Below are 19,630 nucleotides of genomic sequence, written 5' to 3'. Positions count from 1 at the left end.
CTTTTGGAAGAATTTTTAATTGCTATACGTTTGATGTTAAATTCCACTTTTTTTATGTTTAATAAAAAAATTTTACAAACAAATCTTTGGGACTCCTACGGGAGTCACCTTTGTCCCCGATCGTTGCTAATATGGTTATGCGGGACTTGAAGAAAATTACAATTGAAAAGTTACCTGTACGATTGTTGTTTTTGATATGTGGATGACATCATTTTAGCGGCTTCATCAGAGAGCATTAATGATATTTTGAAAATTTTTAACTCTACACATTAGATTGCAATTTACTATGAAGGTTGGCATTAACAGTAATTTTTTGGACATTGTGTTATTGATTGAGAAACAAAGCTTTTTTGACGGATATCGCAAGACAACTTTTTCTGCAGATTTCTCAATTTTAACTCACAGCATCCGCTTTGTCGCGAGGCGAACTCTATGGGTTTGTGGATAAATAATACGCTTATGTCATTCTCGTTTCCAGCAAACCAATCTAATTAATGTTATCAATATTTTTTTAAATAATGGATTACAATCCATTACAATTCATCTTTTCCTCTATACAAAAAGAAATTAAATTTTATATATAATAGATAATACTAACAGAACTGTTAACAAAAAAGTTAAAGAGAAGTTTTTCACAATTTCTTACATGAAATCCATATCTTACAATATAGTTGGAAAAATTCTCTCCAATTGTTAAACTATGTTTAACTATAAATTAGCCTATTCTATTCCGAATTCGCTTAAAAATTTTATTTAAAAAGGAAAGGATTAGATTATGCAATCAAAACGTAATCTATAAGATTTCTTGTGATAATTGCGATGCTAGTTACGTAAGTCAAACAAAAAGACAATTAAAGACAAGATTACAGGAACATGCCGATAATAGAAGGTCTAAATCACCATCGGCGATTTCCAACCATCGCATTGATTATATTATAGTCACAATTTTAAGTGGGATGATAACGTTTAAATTTTGGACATTGAATCCTCTTACAACAAGAAATTAATATCGGAAATCGTCCAAAAATAAAAAAAAAACAGAAACATAGGATTAACAAGCAAAATAATACGGAATCTCTGCCGGAAACGTATTCTAACATCATACATTCCTTTTCCCCTTCTCGCTTTCCTCTTTCCACATATTATTGTCTCCGCGTCTATTTGTCTCATAATGTTGTTAAATACTATCGATGCTACATGTTTCTCTATTCTAATACAGCATAATGGTTTATAAAATTTCTGTATCCATTGCATTACTCTTTTAATTTTCGACTTACAAAGTTCAACTAAAGAAGATATTTATAATTTTGTATTTGAATACGCACTGATTTATTGATTGTTCATTTTTAATCTGCAATTGATATTAATGTTAACATAATTAATGATTTTTCTATGTATACGTTTTCAATAATTTTTTCTTCTGTTTATTTACTTTTAGTTATTCTCAGTGGTTACTTTTGTACTTTGTAATTATTTATTAATTGTATTCTTCGTAACTTAACAACTGATTTCTTTGAAAACTTTCTTTTAAATATTGGGTCATCAAAAGTATCCGCAGTTTTTTGTCACTAGATGTGTGTTGATGGTCATATATCTAGTGACAAAGTACCGCGGATATTTTTATGACCCAATAGATTGATTTTCATTATAGAAAAATGCGACTATTACGAGCTTCTCGATTATATTGAGTGATTTCAATGTCTTACTTTTAATATCTCAATGGACTACATATTCGTAACAAAGAAAGACACAAACATTTAATACGTATTTACATTTTTTTAAATCTATTTTATAACATACAGAACACTGCTTTTGTATTGAGAATCCGACTTTTATTATAATATTATTATTCTATTATAACATTGAGAATGATCCAATTGGCGCCGAAACGTTTATACTTTTTACTAATCTTTTACTAATTGAAATAAATTAAATATAGATAATAAAGGCTACGAGCTAATTAAAATTAATAACGTTTAATATTTAAAATATATATAGATATATAGATATATTATAGTTATATATCTATATATCTATATATATTTTAAATATTAAACGTTATTAATTTTAATTAGCTCGTAGCCTTTATTATCTATATTTAATTTATTTCAATTGAGCCATTCTATTTATTTATATTAGAACTTATGTTATCTAAAATGTGATCCTCTTACTTGTTGATACATGCTGAGTCGAGGGAGTAACCACTAGCTGAAATGTTGTCCCACTGATTATATGATTTCATATGATTTCATATGATAAGTAATTACAAACGATTTCATGTAATACATCATTTATCCTTCTTCAATATTTGGTGAACAACAAAGATAAAATGATACATATGTGCATCATGCATGTAATGAAACGTACTCCGAGCATGCGTAAGACATGGCATGTGCGAGAAGGAGAGAATTGGATTTTTTATTCTCTCTAACATTCCTCTCACGTGTTAGAAAGAGAACAAAAAATCCAATTGTTTTCTCCTTGCACGCGCCAGCCATCGATATCTTCGTCTGGCATATAGCAATGCTCGGTCTATCTATACTACGAGGTTTGAAAAGTTTGTGCAAAGTTAGAGAGATAAATGTCTATTTTGCACAGTTGAATCAATTCTATTATTTGGAATGGATTAATAAATTGGAGCAGCGTTGGAAATTTTTACATGAAAAATTTTTCTAGTTAAATTTTTTTAATTTAAATTTTATATTATTAACTCTTTAATTTTTTGTGATAACATTTAAATTAAGCAAGGTAACGTAATTTTGTGATAATGCTTTATATATTATTTTGAAGGAGAATTAAATAACCACTACTTTAGTTGGAAGAGAAAATGTCTCTGAATGAATTGTGGTATAATAATTTCATTCTTTAAGAGGAATTTAAACCATTTGGATCGAAATAGAAAGATCTTTCAATAAGGTATACGTATGTTTCATTGTATAAAAATTAGATAGTAACTTTTATTTTTTATTTTAATAATAGAATTTAACTTGGCGCCACAATTATTAATATTAAATTTTTTATACAAATGATACATTAGATTAATATTCATTATTTATTTAATTTGGCATGATATAAAGAAATGAGATTTAACTTGGCGCTAGTTCTTGATATCAATCCTTTAGAGGAATGATACATATCATTAAAGTTAATATTATTTATTTAATTTGGTATCCGAATTACATGGAATTTAACTTGGCGCCAATTATTGATATCAAATCTTTTATACAAATCTTTTATACATATCATTAGAGATAAATAAATAACAAGAGATAGTATCATTTGTGTTTTACTTTTTAATTTGATTAAATTTAATTTGATTGGTTAAGATTGGTTAAGATTATCTAGATTTTAATTTTTCATTTGATACATTAATTTTTTTCGAAGAGTAATAATTTTTGATAGAGAATTAAAATTACTATTACTTGGATTGGAATAAAAAGACCTTCAATAAGAATATCCTTGAAAAAAAATTAAAACTACTATTTAATTGGATTGAATATAAGAATATCCTTGTGATAAATATTGGGTCATCTAAAAAATATCCGCGGTACTTTGTCACTAGATATATGACCATCAACACACATCTAGTGACAAAAAACCGCGGACTTTTTAGATGACCTAATATATATTTACTCTTGGTTAACTTGCAGGATCGGTGCAAGTGTATCAAAATTTTTTCTTCTTTTGGCTCTGCAGCTTAACTGATCAATTAACTAATTTAACAGTGACAGATTGATACCTCGCCTGGTAATAATGGCGGCAAAGGACTCCAGCCGAAGGACCAAAATGCCGCTTATGTGAAAAATAACACGCCGAGCCATTATCATCTCCAGATATAATATAATATACTTATTGCGCCTTTGAAGCCTCACATTTTCCAAAATCCAAAAATTTAATTCCTGCTCACGAGAAACACGAGAGATCGGAAAGGAAAGTAAAGAGAATAGCGACTAGAGAATTTCAAAGGGAGAGAGCAAACTGCATCATGTGATTGGGCGCGGTCATCAAAGCTCCATAGGCATGGAAGTGGAAGAGATTGGAAAAAACTAATCATGTGATCTCCGATTGGACGGTGTCATTCACATGATGCAATTTGCCACTCTCTCATGGGCCGGTATTCATAGTCGATTCTTATTTTAATCATCTTAAGCCGGTTCTATATTAGTTGCAAGCTGATCGCAAGTTTGTTACGATAACTAATATGAAATGTTGATTTCAAAATTCAAGCTTCAAATTGGCTGTCGTAACAAATTGTCGTAATGTAGAACCTGCTTTAAGTAATGTCTTAAGTCACTAATACGTCTTCTAATTGGTTTATGATATCTTAAGACTATACTAAAGATTAAATATATGATCTATGAATATCGGCTATGGTGTGCTCAGTTGGACAGTACCTTTCTTTAAATCTCTGCCGTCTCTGTCTATAGCTTTGTGTCCACGATATGAAAAATCGGTCCGTGATGAAGAAAGAATTGATCAATCACAATAGTCATGTGATCAAATGATTTATTAATTTCTTCTCTTTCCAAGACCTCGGACCGATTTCTAGGGCCGTTTTAGTAACGCCAATTAAGCTTAATCGTGATTAACTGTCAATCACAATTGGTCGATTCTACTAAACAGCAAACGGTCAGTCAACAGCTGATTAAGCTAACTGGTGATAGTGAAACTGGCCTCTAGCATTGTAAACATCGAGCTTAAGGATAGAAATTGAAGAATATCAGACATCATTTGATTTTGACGCTGAAAATGAACATCGAGCGTCAGCATGAAAAGGCATCTTTATGAATGTTGCATAATGCTTCCGACACACCAGCGCGATATTCGTCGCGTGCGATATTCAATAAGTGTACAGTTTTACCGATATTCTCATTCTAAAGGTATACTGTCATTAGATATCGCGTGTCGCACGCGACTAACATCGCGTTGGTATGCCAGAGAGATAAAGGCTGCCAACTGAAACGGAAAATATATTTCGAGAAGTTGACATACTCAGGACCAATTTCATCAACGTCAGTTAATTTAATTAGCATTGGTCATTGATTGACCAATTGCCTTTGCTGTTTAATAGAATCGACCAATTGCGGTTGACAGTTAATTACGATTAAGCTTGATTAGCGTTTATGGAACCGGTCCTCAATCTTTTCTTGTCTGACATACTTTATAATGCATCTTACAATTAGTTTCTCTTTCTAACCTTCATAATTTATGTCTTAAATTAAATATTGAATAAAGAATTAAATGAACAATCACAGTGCCAGTAATCAATATGGAATAAGTAAAATGATATCACCAACGCAGTAAATACCATATTGTTAACTAAATTAGAAAATGATAATGACAAAGCGATTTATTCGATCTCGATTTCCATTTGTTTATAACTTATGGGCTGCGTTTAGCAGAAAAAACAGCTTTGCAACCATTGTAAATTTCTTTAATATAATTAGTCTTATCCTTAGTTCCTCATTGGATCTAAATGTATTATATAAATCAATTATATTAGAGAATTTTACAACAGTTGTAAAGCTGCTTTCTCTATTGAACGCAGCCAATATTTAACAAAAGGGGATCGGATGGAAATTACATGCTGGTAATTGTTAAGTTAAGACATGATAATGAAAAAGTGATTTATTTCTATTTGTTTATAAAATAGCTAACAATTACCGGCGTATAATTTTGTTTTCATCCAATCTCCTTTTGTTAAATATTAAGTTATAAACAAATGAAGATCATTATCGAATAAATTGCTTTGTCATTATTATTTCCTAGCTTAGTTAACAAATACCAGCAAATAATTTCATTTCTATTTAATTTCCTTTTGTTAAATATCAAGTTATAAACAAATGAAGGTCGAGATCGAATAAATTGCTATTTAAATTATATTTCCTAGTTTTTAACAATTACCAGCGTGTTTTATTATTATATCGATACTTTACCAATCCTGTTTTGAAAAAATCGACCGAGACACTATCGTAGTACAGACTCACGCCATGCTTCCCAGCAAATGAGAATGGATTGAAATGGATTAAAATGGATTCAGATTTTCAGAAATACGGATTCATGAATATTAAAATGAATTCTTTTCAATCATGAATGCATTTTTATTCGTTATAGGAATTTCATAAAGCAAATGTCTATGTCTTTTCAATTCTGAATGCATTTTTATTCATTTATAAAAATTGCTTAGAGCATATCTCTATGCCTTTCAATCTTAAAATAATATTAGCATTTTCTGTGCATCGTGAATACTACTCAATTCAGAATTGTGAATAGAAAGTACAATTTTTTTTCAATTAAATTCAAAAATATCAGTAATTTCTGTGCAACGTGAATACTGCTCAATTCAATATTCTGAATGTGAAATGCAGTTTTTCAATCTAATTGAATAAAAGTTTTTATTTAAAAATGGACCATAAATGCTACTTAAATTAATTCAAAATTATAAGTAGGACATTTTTCGTTTTAATCCAACAATAAGTTCAGAAAAGTTGTAACGTAAAAATAATTGAGCTATGTTCTTTTGTTTCTCTTTGATGAGAAGTATAATGAATGATTGATGTGAACACTCGCAAACTAAATCGAACACAACGAATATTAGGCTAACGGCACGTGACATCGGCCAAGCGAGATTAGTTTATCCGACACTTACACAATGTTGTCTCATAGTAATGTAAATTGTTTATATTTTATTATATCTGTCAAATAATGATATTTTTATTATATCTATGTAATTTCGTTAATAGTTTAACTGATTGTAATTGAAGTAAAGAATGAATAACACATTTATCAATTGAAGAAGTGGTGTAGTGGGTAACGTAAAAGATTCACGCACACACACACACACACACCAGAGGTCCCAGGTTCGAATCCCACTAAGGTGCGTTTTTTAATACCAATTTGATCGTAGTTAATTGCAGGTATAATTATTATAAATGTCTTAGGAATAAAATTTGTAACCCTTAAATATAAATGTATTTTTTTTTTCGATATTAAACTAATGTCAGTTCGGATCCGATCCATTCAATCCATTTTCATGGATTTAAGGTACGCATTAAAAAAATTTTAATCCATTTTAATCTATTCTCGTTTGCTCGGTAAGCGCCGCGACACTATCGTGTCTCCACATGCAGCCCATAGAAGGAATGCCTGGGGTTCGATTCCACATTTCGTTCTTAATTATTTTTACATTCATGACTGTTAAAATCTGATACGACCGGATGTTACGTCAGCGATCATAAATATATTGGGTCATTTAAAAAGTATCCGCGGTTTTTTGTCACTAGATGGTATTGATGGTCATATATCGGGCAACACTAATCCGATTGTGTCAAACGAATGCGCGTCTGAAAGATGACATTTTAGGTTACATTTTTTGTAAACAAAGTTTGGTTATTCATCAATTGTGTCAAAAGTTATATTGGTTTGAAAATGAGTGAAATATCTGAAGAAATACGCTATGTGATGCTTTTTTACTACAAAAAAGGCAAAAACGCAGCACAAACATGCAGACAAATTTGTGAAGTTTACGGCGCGGATGCTGTAAGTGAACACAGGACGCAGGAGTGGTTTGTTCGATTTCGTTCTGGAAATTTTGATGTCAAAGATCGACCTCGCTCTGGTCGGCCAGTCACTGAAAAAGTCGATGAAATTTTGCAACTGGTCGAGCAAAACCGGCATGTGAGCTGTCAGGAGATAGCCAATGCACTAAGAATCAACCATGTGACAGTTTGGAATCATTTGAAAAAGACTGGCTCAGACGCAAAGAAACTCGATGTTTAGGTGCCACATGAATTAACGCAAAGAAATTTGATTGATCGAATTTCCATCAGCGAAACACTACTGAAACGCACAACGAAATCGACCCATTTCTGAAGCAAATCATCACGGGCGATGAAAAATTGGTGAAATACAAGAATATCGTTCGTAAAAGATCATGGAGTAAGCGCGGCGAACCATCACAAACGACTTCAAAGCCTGGATTGATGGCAAATAAGATGATGCTGTGTGTATGGTGGAATTGGAAGGGAGTCGTCCATCATGAGGTGTTACCACATGGCCTAACGATTAATTCAGAGCTCTACTGTTCACAACTGGATAGATTACAGGAAGCGATTAAGGAAAAACGACCAGAATTGATTAACAGAAAAGGTATTGTCTTCCATCATGACAACGCCAAACCACACACATCTTTGATGACGCGCCAAAAATTGAGGGAACTTGGTTGGGAAGTTTTGATGCATCCACCGTATAGCCCGGACCTTGCACCGTCTGACTACCATTTGTTTCGATCTCTGCAGAACTCTCTTGATGGAAAAACATCGGCCGACAAAAGAGCTGCCGAAAATCATTTGAAAAAGTTTTTCGCCGATAAACCACAAAAGTTCTACACGGATGGAATTATGAAATTACCCGAAAAATGGCAAAAGATTATAGATAATAATGGCCAATATATACTTGATTAAAATTGATTTTCAATAAAGAAAAATTTCATTCAAAAATTGAACAAAAAACCGCGGATACTTTTTAAATGACCCAATATCATAGTATTTGTGAATTGTATTTGGCAGTCAGTCGATGTAACTTCAGTTTTAATCAGTGAAATCTCTCTCTATCAGATAACCTAGTGATTAGATTGAAGAGATTTCAATATTCCTCCATTCGGAGAAAGACGGCAAAAGTTTTTTCAGAGAAATCTCTGAAATATTCCAAAGCTTAATTGAAAGGAAGCGAATCGAAGCCTTTAATATATCAGATAAGTTGTAGTTTTGAAAAAGTATAATTGCTTGAATTGCTTCAACCTATCACCTATATAATTACTAGGTTATCTGATAGAGAGATTTCACTGATTAAAATTGAGTTTACATCGGCCGGCTGTCAAAAAACAACTCACAAATACTGCGTAATTCATAATACATTTATGATCGCTGACGTAACATCCGATCGTATCAGATTTTAACAGTCATGAAAATGAAAAATAACTAAAAATAACTATGAAACGTGGATCCCTCAAATCTCAGGCATTCCTGCTACGGGCTGTATATACAATATATCCCTGCGTAAATGAATGACAAATTGCGCTACAGTTCTACCTCTTCGCAAGTAGAATAAACAAACGACATCTGCGGTAGAAACGAACACTACCTCATATTTACTTGCATCCAGCTGTCAGACATGCCCCGCATTTGCGCATGCGCACAATCTAAAGCGCCAGTAAAGTATCTAATCCGTTCGTGAAACTGGCGTCCTTAGTTGCCCCAAAGAGAAATAGAATTATAAATATTGTATATAGAAATTAGACCTCTTATTGTAAGATATCAATTTCTACATTAACACTATTTACGTTATCTATATGAGAAGCTGATTCGGTATGCCTTGATAAATTATATCGACAACATTTAAGCGAAATATTACAAATTTTACACCAAGCTTTATTGTCATTCTCTGTCAATCATTCTTTAAAGATATTTTCGTCTAATCAAGATTTTCTAAATTTTCGAATACATATCTTTTCTGGGTCTTTTTCCTGGCTCCTTGCGATTCATTTTCTGACCTAAAATATTTTACCTCATTTCTATTTTCCTCTTGGGATTCCTCGCACCTCCTGTTGTTTGGTTTGGTGCGCAGACTTCGCGGTCCACACGGCACCATATCGTTATTTTAAGAGGCTCCGCACAATAAAAGGAACAGAGAATGAAAATTTCAACTTATCAGAAACTGTATTCCACAATACATGATTTCTGATAGGTTGAAATTCTTATTCTCTGTTCTCTGTTCTTTTTATTGTGTGGACCTTTAACATAATCTAATGGCTGCAGCACTGCATGCTAAACTATAAACAACACGCATGCGCGAGTGCGGGATATGTCTGGCATCACTGCTTCATTATGGCGCGGTCGTGCAGCGTGACGACATTGTAGACCATGGATATTGCATCATTATTTTGACGTGATCTAGCCATATTGTTTCCTCATTATTTATGGAGGCAGTTCAATAAATAAGAAGAAAAGTTCGCGGCCGGAATCGCCGTCATTTCTGCGGCGAGTGCCATTATTATCCGAAAAAGAAGAAGAATTCACCATGTGTCTATGATCTCAACATACACGGAAGAAATAGATCAACAAAAAAAAAGAAGCAAGTGCTCATTGTTATTTGATTATTATAACGGCGTGACCAGGCATAACATACTTTTTTATTCGATATGGATAGTGATTACTATCCTACCATATATACATGGTAAGTGTATATAAAAGTTTACATAATATTCGATTTTCGCGATGAAATGAAAAATTTTCATCACACATACACGCACGCACGCACGCACAAGATTATCTACTTCCACTTTTCAAAGATAATTATTTAGAAGACGCTCTCTCCTTCAATTTCAATGAAATTATACTTATTCAATACGTTTTTGAAACAAAAGAATCTGACAATAAAATGTGCTTAGTCCCGCAAAGTGAAATATTGATTCTTATTAGATACCTTTGGTCATTTGTGACCTGCACATTTCTTTTCTTTGATACTAAGAGCATCTGATCAAATACTGGTCTCTTTTCTATTCCTTAGAAAAAGTTAGGCATCTAGAGAACAAGTTTTATGCATTACCGGCTTCAATTCGTGTGTATCCTTTAACTAGAATTGATTAAAATAATGTTTGTTTCTTGCCTTTTTGGTCAATAAGACAAGAGACAAATAGCAAGAAACAGGAAACAAAAAGCATATTATAGAATTAACCTTATTGACCAAAAAGATAAGAGACAAACAACTAGAAACAGGAAACAAAGAGCACATTGTAGAATTAGCTTTAGTCCCAGCAAACGAGAAATGGATTCAGATTTTCAGAAATATTGATTCACGAATGTTAAAATGAATGCTTTTCAATCCTGAATGCATTTTTATTCATTTATAGGAATTGCATGGAGCATATTCCTATGCCTTTCAATCTAAAAATAATATTAGCTTTTTTTGTGCACAAAATACATTGTGAATACTGTTCTATTCAAAATTTTGAATAAGAAATGCAGTTTTTCAATCCAATTGTATCCAATTGAATCCAAAAAAAAGTATTCGCTATTTAAAATACGCATTCGGATAGAAAAAATTTCAATCCATTTCAATCCATTCTCGTTTGCTGGGGTCACAAATGACATTTTCATGTACATTTTTGTAACTAAAAAAATTTTTTATTTTTTTCTTTATTTTCAACTAATCTCGTTTGAATTATGAAAATATTTTGCAAATTATTAAAAAAAGAATTTAACCCTAGAACAACATATTACTAAACAAGATAGTTTTTTTGTACCCTCATATTAAATGTCTGTAATGTTATGAAGAACATTTTTCTAATAAATTATAAGTTTTTTTAACACAATAGCAACAGTAAAATGCACTATTTAAAAGATGCAATATATCTTCAATTTATAGCCATTCATATTAAAAAAATCATTTCAGGTTATTAAATAACTAAATTTTTTGGACAGCCGACACTTGAACTATTTTTTCTTTTGTAATTTAAAATGTCAACTTTAAGATATTAAAACATATTTTTTCTTTAAACATTTTTGTTTCAGAGTTTTACATTTTTATATGAAAAAGTACATTTTTCTCATTTTGTTAATTATATTTAGTTATAACAATTTATATACAATTTATTATAAATATACAACTTTACAAATACTTTCTAAAAATGACAAAATATACGTAAAAATTGTTTAATAATTTTTATGTAAAAGTAATGAAAATTAATTTAGAACACAAATGACCTAACATATGTAGTAAGGGTATCCAAAACTAAGGTGTGTACAAAGGGTTCATCGTTAAAGTTTAACTATTGTTAGGTTAGGAAATATGTCACATCGATGGCATAGAAGGTTACACAAATTCTCTGTTTTAATAATACAAATTTTCTGCTTTAAAAATAAATTATTTTCTATATAATTTTTGTTTTTACAGTAGAGAATTTATTTTTAAAACAGAATTTTTATGTTTTTGAAACAAAGAATTTGTTTTTAAAGCAGAGGATTTGTGTTTATAAAACAGAATTTGTGTAATCCTCTATGTCTCATTGATGTAACATATTTTCTAATCTACAATAATTAATTTTAAGATTAATATTTCGCTTTGCGGGACTGAGCACATTTTACTGCCAGATTCTTTTGTTTCATGCAATAACGTGTCGAATGAGCATAATTTCATTGAAATTGAGCATCTTTTAGATAATTATTTAGTTTGTAGCTCTAATTCGTAATATAATTTCTATATTTTCGTTCATTGTTACTTCTAATAAGGCATCTACTGTATTTTTATAGGTTTGAGAAATGTGGGATTGTATCTAATATCAGGACACATCTACGACAGAACTTGGTGAATGCTTTGAAATGTAAGGATCTGAGACTATGTAAGAATATAGAGGCAAGATCAGCAAAACAGTATGTTTATGATATGTTAATAGCAGAGTATCTGTTTAGTCACAATTACTCCTTCACCCTGTCGATATTTGCTAGTGAAGTCCCACTTTTAGTAAACTTTTGCAACAGTGTGCCACACTGCTCCTCTGATGAGAGTGATAGAGGCGATGGTAGCGGATATAAGTTGCAAAGTGATTACATAGCACACACTCTGGAAACTTTAGGCATTGATCCCAACAGGCCCGAGGGCCAATACATTATATCAAATTACATGAATAGTGAAACACCATTGTTGCTATCTATTCTGAGCTCGATAGCCTCGCTTGTTGAAACTCAGTCATCAACAAGAAGGACTATGTACGACAGGAAGACACAAGCTAATTTAGCTTTGGAAGTAAATCTTGTACAAGCAACAAAAATAGAGGCAATAAGGAAAAGAATTATGCAACAGAAACAACTGTATGATGACGAGTTAAAGACAAAGGAGAGTAAATTAAAGCAACAAGCCACAGTTATAAAGCATCAACTTAATTCATTAAATGCAAAAGTGAAAGAAGCTCAGGTAATGCCTTTAACCATTTTTATATATTTCATATAAGATATTTTATAAATGATAAAGATGATAAGAATAAAACTGCAGAAAAGGAGAGCAATTGCTGATGTCCTTGATCTTGATATATAAAATCTATCTAATCATGATTAAAAAAAAATTCCTTACTAATAATTTTTTTCTTAAATAATTAAACACTGAAATTCTTATTATCATTATAATACATAATATGAATTATTATGCTGAAAGCAAAAATTATAACGAAAGTAAAGGTTTCAAAATAAAAATTCTTAAAAAATACGGCGCGCAAATTATCGATTTCGTGCAACTGTCAGAGTGCGTTGTCACTAATATTAAATTATAGCATAAATATTTATGATAAGGATATGAGACATACTTACATATGATGCTTACATATGATTCATGTTGATTTCTCATCTGATTCACAGAGGGTAAAAAATATATTTTTCACGTACTTGTAAATATATTGGACTGAAGCAATGACATTAGTATTTTCTTTACTTGTGAAAAAATTTGCTTTTTCATGGAATAAAATATAATATATTTATATATTCATATATTTTTTTTTAAAGAAAATTGAATAAATTATTTAAGAAAATTATTGTTTTAATGATTTATTCAATTTTATTTTAAAAAAATACGTAGAGGAAAGGCCATTATTATGAGATATTACGAGTTCATTTTAGGTAAATGCTAGAAATCTATAGGCAGAATTTAAAAAAATAATAGGTCATTTTTTTTAAGGGAATTTAGTAAGCTTTAATATAATGTTATGTAAAATTCAATTCAAATTTTTTTTAAAGAAATGTAAAAAGTGAGCAAATCGCAAAGTAAAAAAAATTGTGCTCCTAATATGAGATGTTTCGAGAAATCGATAATAAAACATAAAGTACATCAGTATTGCAATTAAAAAAAACTTTATTTAATGTTTCTAAAATACAAATAAACATAGCCAGTACGCGTACAAAATGAGTGTGCGATGCATTGCATCTAGCTGATTCGTTTTCAGGTAGTTGGAATCAAGCATCGCAGAAATACTCAATATTTATTCCGATTGTGCTTTTTATTATTGTACAATAACATTTATACTTTAGCAACAATTTTCATACTATGACATAGAAGCAAAGGTTAGAAATATAATAATAGAATACTCTTCATATTAGAAATATTCTGGATATCTCATATTACGATTTCCACGCCTTACGGTTTTGCGATTATGAAATCTAATTTCTGTAATCAAGCAATTCAACACATCACGTATTTTTTTATTAGTATGATGTTACTCTACTCTCATCACATGAAAAATTTATTAAAAAATATTTACTTATTAAATAATAATCAAGGTTTAAAAGCTCATCTCAATGAAATTTGAAGACATCCAAATTCTAAAATCTTTTTTTGCAACTACAGGCATGATCTAATAATGAATTTTCCACTAAATATTATAATTTTCAAGAACAATAAATTTATGATGGAACCAATAGATAGCATTAGTTTAGCGGAAACGCCGCTATATCTCATATTAGGAGTCTATTTCATAATAGGGAACTTTCCTATGTATACATATGAATGCATTATTTAAAATTTAAATAATTCTGTGAGAAAATAAATTATATCGAAAAGAATCGTATTTTGATCGTTTCTTAAACGGTATTTCAATCATTTCTTAAACATTTTTTTTTTGTTAGAAAAAAACGTTTTCCTCAATGTTTTTCGAATAGACATTTTAATCAGAAACGTTTTTAAGAACCAGTTATGAAATGTTTCAGAGAAACATTTTATAAAACGTTTTTTAAATGAATATGTGCTACCTGGAGTGCGTAAGGATTGACTAGAGAATTGAAAAATGTTTGAGACGTTTTGGAGTGTATCAAGATATTCAAAATGAGATAACAGTGGAGGTAGATAAAAATGTAGCAAGGTATGAAAAATATTTCGAGGAATATTAAGATATTCAAAAGGAAGTGGGGATAGAGATAGGATGGGGGTAGGGCGAGAGTGTGCATGGATAAGGATGTAGCAGGATATATCGGGTAAATGTTGGTGCGTATTGAGGTCTCTGTAATGGGAGGGGGATGGAAGGGGTTCGGATGAATTGGGTAGGTTTAGTGTATGTGGTGTAGAGGGTACTTGGAAGTGTATATGAGCATATTCGAGCATTAATTGTCTGATTATAATCAAATCATGGTCCCCGCGGACATCTCGATGACGATTCTTAATTTTATTTTACTCCATTTTTACAAAAAAATTAAAATAACTGTCTTAATATTCATCGGAGAAAAAAAATAACGACTTCGTTAATTTTCATTATACAATAGGGGACCCCGTGCTATCGATTGAGCCTATTAAAAATTTCGTCCGTCTAGACGTTTTTTTTTTTTGGATGTGAACATAGTGTTTCAACTCGACGGCTTGAGTAAAGATACACTGTAGTATCTCCTGCGCCCAGTACGCGCGAATACTTGGCGCGAGACTACTATCGTATCTCTTGATTGGAAACTATTCTGTATCTTTCCTTGCTTACATAATGGCTTTCCTTGCGAAACGACTCTTACTTCCCCCTCTGCTTAGGGACGCATAGCAAGGAGGGGAGATGAAAACTGTTTCGCATGGAAATCGCGCGTCCCGAAGCTGGAGAGAGAGGCGGAGTGAGAGTCGCTTCGCGTGGAAAGTCATGCGTTCCTAAGCAGGGGTAGAGGTGGAGTGAAAATTGCTTTGCGTGGGAAGTTGTATTATATATTCCTTGAATTCATTCATCTCATACCTCTCTCCCTGTCTAAAATTATTTGATTCTTCATATAAAGGGCTGCATTCAGGAATTACGCCCAGACAACTAAACTACAGATTACATTATGTATATTATAGCAAAAATGCACACTACAGTTATCTAAACATAATTTCTGAACGCTGTCAAGCAGGGAAATAATTATTAACTTCGACTGTTAATAACTGTTTAATGAATAACGAGCAACAACTAAAACTTATTGGGAGGTTACTCAGGGTCATCATGACCTTGACATTTTGACAACATATGTCAAAACAAGGTCATTGGCGGTTATTCCCCTTTTCTGCAGTTTTACTTTATAATAAATAATTATTTGTATATATTATTTCTTGATAATCAATTTTGTAATGGATAAAGGATTCTTTTTTTATTATTAAAGACCAGTATATAAGTTTTTCACTTAGAAAAAAAGTCAAGTCCTAAAGAAATAATCTAAATCTAAATATCTGGAGAGATAGTGTCTCAGCGCTAATCTTATATTACTTTAGGTACTTTCCAGCAAGAGACAGATGGTAGTATAATGCAGTGAAATATTTTATCTTTGTTTAATGTTGAAAAACATTAAGTATGTGATATAATAATGATTCACTGTGTTATATTGTATTATTTATATCTTGCTGAAAAGCGTTCTTTATATATATATATATATATAAATATAATATACATATATATATATATATATTTATTTATTTATTTATTTATTTATTTATTTATTTATTTGTGTTTCTTTCTGTATATAGAATTTAATGCAATCTTTGACCCTGAAAGAAAAGCAATTGAAGGAAGAAAAAAACAGCAATGCACAATGTGTTCTGCAAAAGGAAATAGAACTATCTATGAAACAAAATTTCTTAACACAAGAAGCTAACAGGTACTTAATGAAAGCGAGAAAAAAGATAATTTCTAAATTCTATTATAATTCTAGAAATACTTGATAGGCAATTAAACAATAGTAACAATTCCTAATTTCCATAATTTTTTTATTCTGATTTTTTATTCTACTCATCTATTTATCTTAAATATTTTTATTTAAAATAAATTAAAATAATTTTTGTAGATTGCAAAGAGAACGAGATAGTTACAGGAAGTTCGAAAGTGGCTTGAAGAAACTACAACGAGAGCTCGTTAAAATGCAGAAGGAAATGTCACAAAGCACGTCGAATCAATATGCTCAAAACAATCTCAGAGACATTTATGTACAAACTGATAGGGAGAGCCGTACCATAATGGATGAATGCAGAACTCTACAAAGGGAGAAGCTGGAACTAACGAATCTCGTGGAAATGCAACGATCAAGGATAGAACAGATCACGCAGCGCAGCGTCCAGTTATCACACCAATTGGAGGAAGTTCATTTATTACAACCATTTAAAGTGCCAGTTCCTGTGACTCGAATTGTCAGCACAAACGCAATTGTCAGTGAGAGTAGTTCTACCGAAGATATTCTTCAGGATGCCAAGACGCGGCTAAAGCGCTTGGAAGAAGAGAGTTCCAAAGCCGATCAGTATTTTTGTACTTTCGTTAATACCTCTTCGTAGCAAATAAAACATTTCAAAATATTATTTACTATTTATTATATATTGCACAATAATCAATTTTGAAAATTACACTAGATGCACATATGCGAAGATTGTAGTTTCTTCACTCTCAGAAGAAAAGACTGAATTGAAACATGTATCAAAAAATATCGAACATTTAGATAATTTATTTTATGAAACTGGATGTTAAAACACATTATATACAAATTATTGATTATCCTTTTGCTTTATTTTGAATTCTACGTTTATTACATGCAACATCAAATCATAGCATAGAAAATGTTAAGTCGAGCTCCTTTCCGTTGTTGTACATCATCTTCGTTTCGGATCTGAACTCCTTCTGGTGCACTTGAATTAAGGATCATATCAAGCACTTGTATTTTTTGTGCATAAGATAAATCATACAGTTATTGAGCAGTTAAGGATTTTCTTTCAAAAAAAGATAATGAAAATTATAGTTATAAAAAAAACAATATATTTTGTGTTAAAAAATTCAAAACAAAATGTTACAAATTTCATAAACGGAATAAAATATAATAGTTATATTTGAGTAATGTAATTAAGTGTTAAATGTTATTTTCATACATGTTCATTTATAATCACAAAAATACAATTAATAAACATAATTTTTATATTCGCTGAACCATGTTAATACACATACTAGCAAAATTTGTTAATTAAAATAAGAAAATGTCACATAAAAAACTTATTTATTTTACTCAATAATTGTACGATTCATTCTATGTACGATTCATTCTACATAATACATAAACTATGTTAACACTTAATTAGCTACAATGTTTAATATACTGTCATGTCACATCAAGTATCACAAATGTTCTAGTTACGAGATGTTATATACATTGGATGCTGTTGAGTTGTCGCTACGAATGCTTCAAAGCATTTAATTGACCAAAAAATGCTTCGAAGTATTCGTAGCGATAACTCGACCGCACCTATTATTATATAAAATCAACTAGTTGTAAAAAAAAACATAGTTTTGAAAATAATAAAAATAATATTTGTACTTAATTAAATTTGCATAAAAAAGGATATTGTTTATCACGACTTTCACGTCCTTCGCGTTCATGAGGACGATCCTTTGAGTATGGAGATTTTTCCTGAAAATATATTCTTGAATAAGTCTCCTGAATGCCATGATATCTTGCGACTGATAATGGAAGGGGGACAATTGTCATCTACACTTTCTTGTCTTTTTTTTGCTATTGCCGCCCATTTTGTCCCTTTAATGTACTCGAAGTAGACATCATTATCAACTATGAAGTAATAGAAAATTGTTAAGAAAATAATAACTTGATTTTTTATTTAATAAAAGAAGCCAGCACTACAGAAGTAGCATTACAATTTCTATGTCAGAAATCTTCTGATACACAATGTGTAACAAATTCACTGAAATAAAAAAATTATAAATATGCGTGTTTCATAGGATGTAGAGCTGCAAATATGTTTTATCCATTTTTGTACGTGTTTAAATAACTTTCAAATGTACTACTGTCCGATAAGAGCGTGGTCGCGATTACTCATAGCCGGTAAAAGATGCTCTTAACTTTTTTGTGCTGATAAGTGTTACCTTTTGTGCATGATGCATTATTAGCCATAGTATGTCAGTTATTGTTTGATTCCTGATAGAAAAAGCATATTTCAAAATGAGTGTTACGCATCGCACTATGAAGCTATTTTTATGTACACATTCAAAACGACTGAAAATGTCTTAATTCACTGCCGCCAAGTACATGTTGCCAAATCAAAATAATTCTTTTAAAAGTAAGTACAATGTTATATTGAAGCAAAAATGATAGATGATTTACCAGAATGTGGCACGACGCATATAAAGATGTACGCTTGGGGCTGATTCTCAGAGCAAGGATTTAGCTATCTTTTATTGTATTTACGCTTGAATACAGAAAAAATGTTAGAAATATAAGATACTCTGCCCAATGTTGGTTTATCCATAAAAATGAAGATTGGATTCAAGAAGATAACGAAGCAAGCTCTGCAAGAACTGGAAAGCGCAAAATGATATCACGGTGCTGGACATCGCAATCACCCGATGCGAATACGATTGAAAATGTATGGGCGTTTATCGAAAGAAAACTTCGTGGGAGACGGACATTCACTTTAAAACAGTTGTCCGCCGAAATTTGATGCATTTGGATGTCTTTACCGCACGAATATACTATCAATTTAGTGGAAAGTATTCTTCGGAGATGCCAGTCCATTATAGATCGGTGACTGGACCCATTATTAATGTAATTGCATTTTAACGATAATAAAATATAATCATTATTACTTAATAGTAATAAATAAA

At 31.1% G+C, this 19,630-nt stretch overlaps 2 protein-coding genes across 2 annotated transcripts in view; one reads left to right on the top strand and one right to left on the bottom strand.

Annotated features, from left to right (window-relative positions):
* The first annotated feature begins 9,865 nt into the window (after positions 1-9,865).
* On the top strand, positions 9,866-17,325 carry LOC105143183 (uncharacterized). The gene is made up of 4 exons (XM_011051272.2): positions 9,866-10,233; positions 12,309-12,969; positions 16,504-16,634; positions 16,821-17,325. Exons 1-4 carry the CDS (start codon positions 10,199-10,201, stop codon positions 17,299-17,301), a joined length of 1,308 nt encoding a protein of 435 aa, XP_011049574.1. The 5' UTR covers positions 9,866-10,198; the 3' UTR covers positions 17,302-17,325.
* A 183-nt stretch (positions 17,326-17,508) lies between these two features.
* Positions 17,509-19,630, bottom strand: part of tho2 (THO complex subunit 2-like protein) — a 58,334-nt gene continuing 56,212 nt past the window's right edge. The window contains 2 exon segments of the mRNA XM_087409828.1: positions 17,509-17,644; positions 18,358-18,422. Of these exon segments, the coding sequence (XP_087265954.1) occupies positions 17,614-17,644; positions 18,358-18,422 (96 nt within the window). The 3' untranslated portion in view covers positions 17,509-17,613.

This window comes from Acromyrmex echinatior, chromosome 9 (genome assembly GCF_024713525.1).
Source record: "Acromyrmex echinatior isolate Ae372 chromosome 9, ASM2471352v2, whole genome shotgun sequence".
Lineage (NCBI taxonomy): Eukaryota > Metazoa > Arthropoda > Insecta > Hymenoptera > Formicidae > Acromyrmex > Acromyrmex echinatior.
This window is presented reverse-complemented; position numbering and strand designations above follow the sequence as displayed.